Here is a 9004-nt window from a genome sequence, read left to right on the forward strand (position 1 = left end):
GCGGCGGCGGCGGCGGGCAGCCCCGGAGGGCGCCGCGCAGCGGGTGAGGATCGCGGCCGCGGGCTCTGCCCGGACGGCCCCTACTCGTGTTGTCCGCTGCGGGGTGGACGGGCGGCGCGGCGGGGCCGGGCCTGGCCGGGGAAGGGGCGGATCGCCCGAGCAAGAGGGCTCGGCCTGTGCTGGATGCCTGGCGGCAGCCGTCGCCCGCGGGACACCTCCCGATGTGCTGGACTGCAGCTCCCATCGTTCTCCGCAGCTGGGACGCATAGTGGCTGGGGAGGAGGGGCGTCGCGCCCGACACGCCCGGGAGCCTCCAGGGTCGCGGGGGGGCTGCGTGGCAGAAAGCGGGCGTTGAGCGGCAAGGAGTTTAGGGGAGGCCCAGCTCCCCGCTTTCCGCGAAGGAAAGGCCGATTTGTGGTTTCAAAGGCAGCTGACAAGCGGAAGGGTGCAGATCTTGGCAGGGGGTGGGCAGGCGATCCCGGGATTTAGGCAAGTCTGCGCTGTGGGAGCGAAGTATGATGGGCTGATCGCTCGGGGTCAGGAACCAGCAAATGTGGGCCTCCCGTCCCCCAGTATCTGGTCTGTTCAACAGCCAGCAGTACACGATGCTGAAGTTGAGGCAGAAACGGCGAGAGGCCGCCGTAACACTTGCAAGCGCTCTCTGTGGCTAGCTGCGGGAGGCTGGGAATCGTAGCCCAACTGACTGGGGAAGACAGACCTGGGCACATTACCAGTTGGAACTTGCCCTCTTTCTCTTTCCAAAGCCGCCCCTTGAAATGTATGAAGTGCAAAGAAGGTTCCCCGGTGTTAATCATCCGAGTTGGGGACGCTTTTTGCAAGTAAGTGTTGAGGGAGGGTGGCGTGGCTTCAGCGGTGAGCAGCCGCCGGCTCGCTGTGGCCGCCTGCAGAGCTGCAAATGTGGTGGCTTCTGTGCAGGGCTCTTGCACGTTTTGCGGCTCCCTCGAGGCTTCCCAGCTTTTTCTGGCAGCCTGGCAGAGCTGCGGCGTTGCATCCCCCTCCTGGAGCGTTCTTGTGTACTAAAACCGATTCCGGGCCAGCCGGTGCATGTTGCTGTGCCCATACGTTGGTCTCACTGCTGCGCCTCGGTCTGTCTTGCAGGGCCTGCTTCAAGGACTATTTTGTTCACAAGTTCCGTGCCACGCTTGGGAAGAATCGCTGTATTTACCCCGGAGAAAAGGTCTCGTCTGGGTATCTCACGACTGAAGGGCGAGGCAGAGGGGAGAGTTGACCCCTCAGAGCAACAGGCGTGTTTTCTAACTGCTTTTGGGTGTGTTTCTTCTTTGCTGCAGGTCCTCCTTGCATATTCGGGTGGTCCTGCCTCCAGCTCAATGGTGCGGCAAGTGCAAGAGGTATGTGGAAACGGAACAGAGGAAGCCATCGTTGGCTGAGCTGGAGCTTTGGTCCCCCTAGTTCCCTGTGGCTGACACTGGCGGGCAGCAGCTCTCCCTCGTTGATTTCCAGCCCTGCCTAGCAATGCTGGGAATGAAAGCCGGGGCCTTCTGTGTGTCGTGCGCCTTCCTGATCTGGCTGTGACAGCCAAGTTGGCTCAACAGTAGAGGGAGGTTATTGCTGAGACTAGTGGTTCCGAAATGGCACAGCAAGCCCCACGCAAGCAGAGCAGCATCGGGGAAGGCACATTTCGTGCCTGCCCTCCCAGCCGCGAAAGGCTGTCTTTATTTGTTTATTAAAAGCTTTTATATCCCGTCCACTACAAATGTCTCGGGATGGCAAGACGTTTGTAGTCTCCGAGAGCAGTTGCAGGCAGGGGCATTAAAGGAACTTTAACCGCAGCAGCTCACGCATCCCTGGCATTTTGTGTTGACTGGCTGGTTTTTAGACTGTATCACAGACGGTCGGCTCTTGTCACCCTTTTCCAGCAAACCCAGATGGTGCGTGCTGACAGAAATTATGGTGGTTCTTCACTGCATCTCTGTGCTCCTGTCTGGGTGACTGACAAAAGCTAATACCCTGAAATACAGCGGAAGAACTTTTAAACCTTTTAAGTGGAATAAGGCCAAAGGAGGAAGTAATCACCCGGGTTCTGGGGAAGCCTCTTGGCGCAACACGCTCCCAGTCCTTTGTTCCGCATTTGTGTCTTGCGTTCTCATTGCAGGGCCTGAGCAGGGAAGCAGCCAAGAAACTTCGCTTCAAGCCGGGAATTGTCTTCGTTGACGGTGAGCGGTCCTCCCTCGCCGTGTGCTTTTTCCGAACTGGGGACTGCCTGGGGGCCAAGGCAGCTTGCTCAGCCTGAGTCACAATCACAACAACACAATGAATGTTTCTTCCTCTACATTTCAAAAGCTTCCTGGGGGGGTGGGGGAATATTTTCAGCCCAAGGGCCAAAGGGGGATGTTCGTGGGGAGCCACCTTCTCCCTGTGGGTGCAGCCAGAGGCAGAGTGAACAGAGGCACATGTACTTATTGCCATTTTGAGCCTACTCGGGAGGAAGCAGCACTGAATCCCCCAGCAGAGCCTCTGTCACACCCCAAGCACTACCTCTCTGTCTACCCACGGGGTCTCCTGCCTGCAGTATGTACAAAACTTGAGTCTTTGCAGGGTATTTAGAGGGCGCTTGCCTTTAAATTCCTCCTTACCTCCAATCAGTGCTTTGAGAGAACAGCAGAAGAACCTTGCAGACTAGGTGGAGATGCCTGCCACTAAAACCAGCCCTTGGCTGAGCTGATCGGAGGGGTGAGTGCCCTCGTGTCCGCCTGCCGGCCAGAACGAGGGCGCATGGAGGTGCTCCTCAAAGGCCCTTGTTCAGTCAGGTCGCCTGAACCCCCGTCTCCCTTTTGCCTCGCAGAGGGAGCGTTGTGTGGCCAGAGCCCGGACAGGCAGGAGGAGATCCGCAGGCAGGTGGGGACAGTCCTGCAAGCCACGGGGTTCCCTTACCACCTGGTGAGCTTGGAAGAGGTAAGGAGGACGCGAGCAAGGAGACGGGGGTGGACCACCTCAGGCCTCTCGCGGCCGTTTCCACGTTTCAGCCCACCGGTCCTCTGTCGCTGTCGCGTGCCCTCAGATCGTTCATTTTATTCTACCTTTCCGCTGTGCTATACCTTGGGGTGATCTTGCGATCGACACGCCTCCAAAATATCCTATTCATGACAGCCTTGCTCAGCTCTTGTAGATTCAGGGTTGTAGCTTCCTTGATGGAGCCCATGCATCCCATCGCTGGTCCTCCTTATCTTCTACCTTGGGCTTCCTGTAGCATAATTACCTAACACAGCAAGTCGTGCCGCCTTGGGGTGTGCGGAGGCCTTGCTGCTCTGCGTCTCGGCATGGGCCAGCACTCTGCACGGGACACAGAGGCCGCCGAGTCTCCCTCGTGTGCTCTCCTAGGTGTTTGACCTTCCGGGCTCCATCCTGCACTCGCTCTCCCACGCTGCCACGGACCAGAGCCACGGCAGCTACAAGCAGGCTGTGGACAGCTTCCTAAGGCAGCAGCAGGGCGGGGAGGCGGAGGGCCCAGCCGGAGCGCTGAATCCTCGGGTGGCGGAACTGAGCATCCAGGACTCGTCCCGGCAGGGAGGGCCGGGGGGTCCGGGAGCCGGGCGTTCTCCCCATTCCCGTGCCGAAGCACTGAGCCGCCTCTTTGCGGCGGTGAAATCCCTGACTGCCAAAGAGGAGCTTCTGCAGACCCTCCGGTAAGCCAATGCGGTTCCCACTCCGTTCTCTTCCTACCCAGCTGCTCCCGAGGGGCATGTTCCTGCCTCGTAGAGCTTGGATCTTGCGCTTCTGGCCAGCCGCCTTCTGTGGATCAGAATTGGGCCACGGGGGTGGGGGGGGGTTGGTTACATTCCTCGGGGGAGGAGGAGGAGGGCAAGAGTTCAGCGCCACGGAAAGCTCTGGAATGGTGTGGGGGTGTCTCTCTGTGGCTCCAGCGAGGGGGGAGGAGAGCAGAGCAGAGGCTTCTGTCCCTCCATCCAGTCAAGGCTCCCTGTCCGAGTCGTCCCCGGGTCCCTTCCTTTGAGGACGAGGGTGGGAATTGGGGGCAAGCATTCAGGGTCCTGCCGCGGAACGAGTCCACTGAACGGCCTGACCGATGGTCCCCCCTTCAGGAACCACCTGATCTTGCACGTGGCGCGGACGAACGGATACAGCAAAGTGATGCTGGGGGACAGCTGCACCCGCGTGGCCGTCAAGCTGCTGACCAACCTCTGCCTGGGACGGGGGGCCTTCCTGGCCCTTGACACAGTGAGAGCACAAGAGCTTTCCCGCTGGCTGGCTGGCTGCCTTTGGCGTGGGCTCTCCCGCCCTGCGCGAGAGCTGCGCTGTCTCACTCGGAGCCCGAGAGACAGCCCACAAAACGCCTTCCTGCCTTCCGGGGGGGGCATCCAGGGATTGGCGACTGTAGCCGTGGGAAGCAGAGTCGCTTCTAACACCCTGCGTGGCTGAATAACCTGGTTCTGGGTTTGGGAATGCGGGGGGGGAGTTGTCCCTGTCTGCTAGGCCCGGGCTCACTGCTCCCCTCCCTCCCTCCCCGAAAGGGCTTTGCGGACGGCCGCCACGGGGACGTGCTCTTCCTGCGCCCCATGCGGGAATACCCGGCCAAAGAGATCGCCTTCTACAACCACCTCTTTGGCGTGCCCACCATCTTCATGCCGGGCCTGGACACCAAAGTAAGCTGGGGGCGGCCTGCAGGCTCCTGGGCCAGCAGCCGGCCGGCCTGCCCACTGGGGGCCTCTCGGGGCGTGTGGTGGGGGCCGTTGTGGGAGACGGTTCCTCCCGCCCTCCCCACACCGCCGCCCTCTTTCCCAGGCCCCCGACAGGGCCAGCATCCACCGCCTGATCGAGAGCTTCCTCTTCAAGCTGCAGTGCGAGTTCCCCTCCACGGTCAGCACCGTCTACCGGTGAGCCTGCCTTCCGCTGGCCTGCGCGGCGGCTGCGGGGGTGGATCGGGCCACGGGCCCACCCTCGGGAGGGGCTGGTTTGCAGCCCCCCTTGGCACTCGGCAGCAGAGCCGGTGGCAAGCGATCCGGGCGGGAAGATTCGCTTTGCCCGCCGTGCCCGCTCCTGATGCCTTCCTGGTCCACCCTGCAGGACGGGCGAGAAGCTGGGAGCGAGCCCTCGAGACGCCGGGCCCGGTGACCCCGCAGGACCGACACGCTGCCTCCTCTGCCTCTGTTCCCTCGACACCAACGTTGGTGCGTGTAAGCCGGACGGGGCCGTCCAGTTCCGTCTTAGCGAGCAGGACGGACGGCGGGCTGGGTGGCTCCCGGAGGGGACTCAAATGCCGTCGCAGCCTTGCCTCCCCCCCCCCAAATTCTGCAGGGTGTGGGAAGGGGGAGCAAGGGTCCCCCAAACGCTCTCAGCCGTGGGAGCCAGGAGGGGTGTTCCTGCCGCGCTCCACGAGGGCTTTCTCCGCCTGTCCTCTGCACAGGACGCCTCCTAGGAGGAACAGTCTTTCTCGGCAGTCCCGATTCCCACATGCAGAGAAGTGGCGGCCCCCCTGGGTGCAGGCCCTCTGGCGGGAGGCCCAGCTGCCTCTCCGGAGGTCCTCGGGCTGAAAGCGCTTCAGCTTGCAGAGCCAGCAGCCTCCTCTGCCCCCGTGGGGCCCCTGTGCTGGAGGCAGCCCCTCTGGGGAAGCGCTGACCGCCCTTGCTTTTCTCGCAGTGGACGGCTCCTCCTCGCAGGCCATGCGGCTGTCGGAGCAGCTCTGCCGGAAGCCGGCGCCCCCCTCTCTTGGGAGTGGCTGCTGCGGAGGGGCCCGGGACTGCGCGGGATGCTGCAGGAGTCCTCCCGGGATCGGGTGAGGCCAGGGGCAGGGGGGCAGGCCCACGGAGCACTGAGGCCTTGCAGGGGGCGGGCGGCGCCCTGCCCTACCAGCCTCCCCCCAAAAGCTCTGGGCAGGCAGCGCACGGAGGCCTGACACTGCTCTCCTCCCTGCACTAGGGACTCTCCTCACCGGGAGCTGCTCGTCCCCTTGCTTTGCTACAGCTGCCGGTTGACTGTCCGAGACATGGTAAGTCCGGGGGGTGGGGGCAAAACATGAGATTTCCCTGCTGTGGAGCGGCTGCATCATGGCTGCCCCTCTGGGGCTTCGGGACAAGGAGTCACCACTGAATTGTCCTGCGATGGTCAAGAGAAACTTCCCGAGCCGAGCAGCCGATGCTCGCACCAGAGGCCTTCCGGGTGCCCACCAAGCCCCCCTCCCCTCCTGGGTTATGCCAAAAACACACTCAGATTTTCTTACCAGAAGCTGGAGGGGCTTCAGAGCAAAGCAAGACCAGTCCTTCTTTCCTCTGGGCGGGTCACTCCTCCTCTGGAGCAGCCACGCAGCCCAGGACGGTTCCACCCCTTCCCGAATATGCCCAGAGCCCCCAGTCTCGCTGCCGCTCCTGCCTGCTCCAGCTGGGGAGGGGAATGTTGCAACACCGAGCCGGAGCCGGAGGCCTTCCCGCCGCTCTTGCTGGGCAAAGGCGGCTGCTCCATAAAAATTCGGCTCCGGAAGATGCTGGGCCGGGCATCCGCGTCAAGGGCCGAATGCCCAGCGAAAAAGGCGAGAGGCCCATGGGGGCCCCACCAGCAGCAAGGGGAACTTTGGCTCCGTGGGGTTACTGATTCGCCGGCATCTTGCTCTGTGGGGTTACTGATTCGCCGGCATCTTGCTCCTTCCCAGGGCAGTCTGGAGCCCCTCCCACCGTACATCTTCTCCGAGGCCGAGCGCCGGCGCTGCAGGTATGGCTGGCGACTTTGCCGCAGGGCACACAGGCCGTGGGAGGGATCACCTCTGGACGCGAGCTGCAGAGGACAGCCTGGTCGGGGGTGGCCCAGGAGCACCATCGCAGCTTCTAAGTCGAGGGCCGGATTTGGATTAGCTAATTGCGTTCTGGGGATGGGCATGGCCCAAACCAAAAGGGAGGGGTAGAGACAGCCGCGTACCGGAAGCTTGAGCGTTTTCCGGCAGATAGCTAAACTTCAGGAAAGCTGTCACAACAGTGGAAAACACAACATGGCAGCAGGAGCGGGGAAAGGGAAGGGGACCCGGGGAGGCAAGTCCGGCCCGTGGGCAAGCAAGTCAGAACTCTCTGGTGAGGCAAGCCCCTTCACCGGGCCCTCTGGGTAGCAGTACCCAGCCTTGGGAATTATTTAGTGTTGCTCGCTTGCCTAAAACACTCAGGATCCCCCAGGGATGATGAAACCAGGGAAGCAGCTGAAGGCAAACACTTTCCAAGAGAGCACGGCTTCCCTTTCCGTGTCAGACTATAGCAGAGGTAAAACAACCCGGAACAGCAGAGCCCCAGAAGCGTCGACTGTGGAACCGCCAGGGAAAAGCTGGCCACAGGCTTCGTAGCAAGCAGCCCCCGCAAGAGGCGAGACGTGCAAAACAGACAGTGGCCCCCTTGAGCCCTCTGAACGCCTCGGGGTCCAGCTTGCAGGGTCCCTGGCTGCGGGCCTTGTGGCCTGGGGGTGAAGAAGCCGATGCCCCGCAGGGGCTTGGACTCCCCGTTGTACACAGTGGCACTCGTGTAGCGCACGTCGGGCAAGTGGCCAGTCGCTGGATTATGCCAGCTCTTGGGGGGGGGGTCAGGAAGGATGCCGCTCTCACCGCCTTTGACCGCTGCTCCCTCCAGACAAATGCAGCCACCGCCCAGGGAGCTCCCCTTTTCTCCTCCTCCTCCTCCCGTAGGGCTGCAATGAAGCAAGAAATCCAGGAGTTCCTGCTGGAAGACGAGCCCTGAGCTTCACAGGGCCGCTGTGCTCGCATGCCCTGCCAGCAAAGTGGCACCAGATCCTGGCTGGCCTTGGAGGACCACCTCGCGCAGGGCGGTCTTGCGCCCCTCGGCATCCCCTGGCCGTGCAGCCGCCACGAGCTGTTTCCCACACCAACTAAATTATTGCGGAACAGTCCCTGTTCCACGCCCCCCGCAAACCGCCCGCCGAGCGCCACCCGCTCAGAACAACCCGCTCCCGTCCACACGCCCCGCTTTTTATTTTTGTATTTTTATTATATAGATCTGTATAAATAAACCACCTCCTTTAAAAAAAAGTCTGTGCACTCCACGCGCACTCCCTCGTCTCCTGCAGTGTGGGAGCGGCACTTGGCGACGTCTTGGCTGGGGGAGCCCTCGTGGCAGCGCGAGAGCAAGACGGGGCGGGGGGTGTCCCGCAGGCTGGCGCCCGGGCTCTGCGTGTGGCCTGCCAGTGCTCTGCACCCCACCCAGCAGCCCCCACCCCTTGGAACGGGGAGTTTTGAGTGCGAGGGGGGAAGTTGTCCCTTTACGTCCCACCCTGTCCAGACACCCCACGCGCTCCTTTTTTTGACTAAAAACGGGTAACCTGTTTCCAAAAGTGACTGAGTTTTCCCCCTTCCCCCAAGCCATGGGGCGACCGATCTGGCGCAGAGGTAGGGCTGCCCCACGGAGGGAGCCTTCAGCCGGGCAGAGGAGGACAGGTGGCTTGGTGTCCGGTGCAGCGGCCCCCCCCACGTCCACGTCGGGCCCTCCCCGTGGCTGGAGGAGGCTGCTTCCCACGGCCGAGAGGCGGTCTCTGGTGCAGCGCCCGTGGCCTCGCCTCACTCCTTCTCGCGCGTCCACTTGATCATGGTCTCAGGCGAGCGGTACAGGAAGATGAGCTTGGCGTACAGTTCCTCCTCCAGCTCCAGCTCGCCGGTCTCGCGCACCAGGAAGATGTCGTGGCACAGCTTGAGGATGCGGTCCACGCAGGGCAGCTCCTCGAACATGATGGAGTGCGAGATCTCGCTGAAGAAGCCCCGCACGAACTTGCCGATCACCAGCACGATGGAGACGTACAGGCCCATGATCCTGGGAAGGGGGGGAGGGGGGCTTAGCCGGGGAACCCCAGAGCCACACGGCTGGGCCCCCACGCAAGATCGCACAATTCCACTCCTTCACCACTCGGCTAGAAGTGCCCTTCCCTCCCACGGAGCCGAACGGCGGACAATTTAGGACAGATGTGAGGAATCGCCATGTGCCCAGAACCTGGTCTAAGGCAACAGCAGGTGGGGGTGATAACGGGGGGG

The 9004-nt window shown here is 62.3% G+C and overlaps 2 protein-coding genes across 2 annotated transcripts in view; one reads left to right on the plus strand and one right to left on the minus strand.

Moving 5' to 3' along the window:
- Positions 1–28: 28 nt before the first annotated feature.
- CTU2 (cytosolic thiouridylase subunit 2) lies at positions 29–8011 on the plus strand. The gene is made up of 15 exons (XM_044427894.1): positions 29–43; positions 765–839; positions 1120–1198; positions 1311–1370; positions 2135–2195; positions 2825–2934; positions 3361–3665; positions 4080–4215; positions 4509–4640; positions 4780–4871; positions 5062–5165; positions 5635–5770; positions 5914–5983; positions 6641–6699; positions 7652–8011. The coding sequence occupies exons 2-15, from the start codon at positions 781–783 to the stop codon at positions 7701–7703; spliced, it is 1455 nt and encodes a 484-aa protein (XP_044283829.1). The 5' UTR covers positions 29–43; positions 765–780; the 3' UTR covers positions 7704–8011.
- PIEZO1 (piezo type mechanosensitive ion channel component 1) overlaps positions 7950–9004 on the minus strand; it is a 79087-nt gene continuing 78032 nt past the window's right edge. Inside the window, exon 53 of the mRNA XM_044428089.1 lies at positions 7950–8786. Coding sequence (XP_044284024.1) covers positions 8537–8786 — 250 coding nt within the window. The 3' untranslated portion in view covers positions 7950–8536. The remainder of the gene's footprint in view (positions 8787–9004) is intronic.

This window comes from Varanus komodoensis, unplaced genomic scaffold (assembly GCF_004798865.1).
Source record: "Varanus komodoensis strain SLA01 unplaced genomic scaffold, ASM479886v1 scaffold19, whole genome shotgun sequence".
Classification (NCBI taxonomy): Eukaryota; Metazoa; Chordata; class Lepidosauria; order Squamata; family Varanidae; genus Varanus; species Varanus komodoensis.

Bases quoted from the DNA above. Each gene is read 5' to 3' on its own strand.
- CTU2 (XM_044427894.1), top strand. From the start codon at position 781: ATGAAGTGCAAAGAAGGTTCCCCGGTGTTAATCATCCGAGTTGGGGAC. The intron at 1,199-1,310 runs GTCTCGTCTGGG...TCTTTGCTGCAG, and splicing joins GTATTTACCCCGGAGAAAAG to GTCCTCCTTGCATATTCGGG. The intron at 5,166-5,634 runs GTGCGTGTAAGC...CTTTTCTCGCAG, and splicing joins TTCCCTCGACACCAACGTTG to TGGACGGCTCCTCCTCGCAG.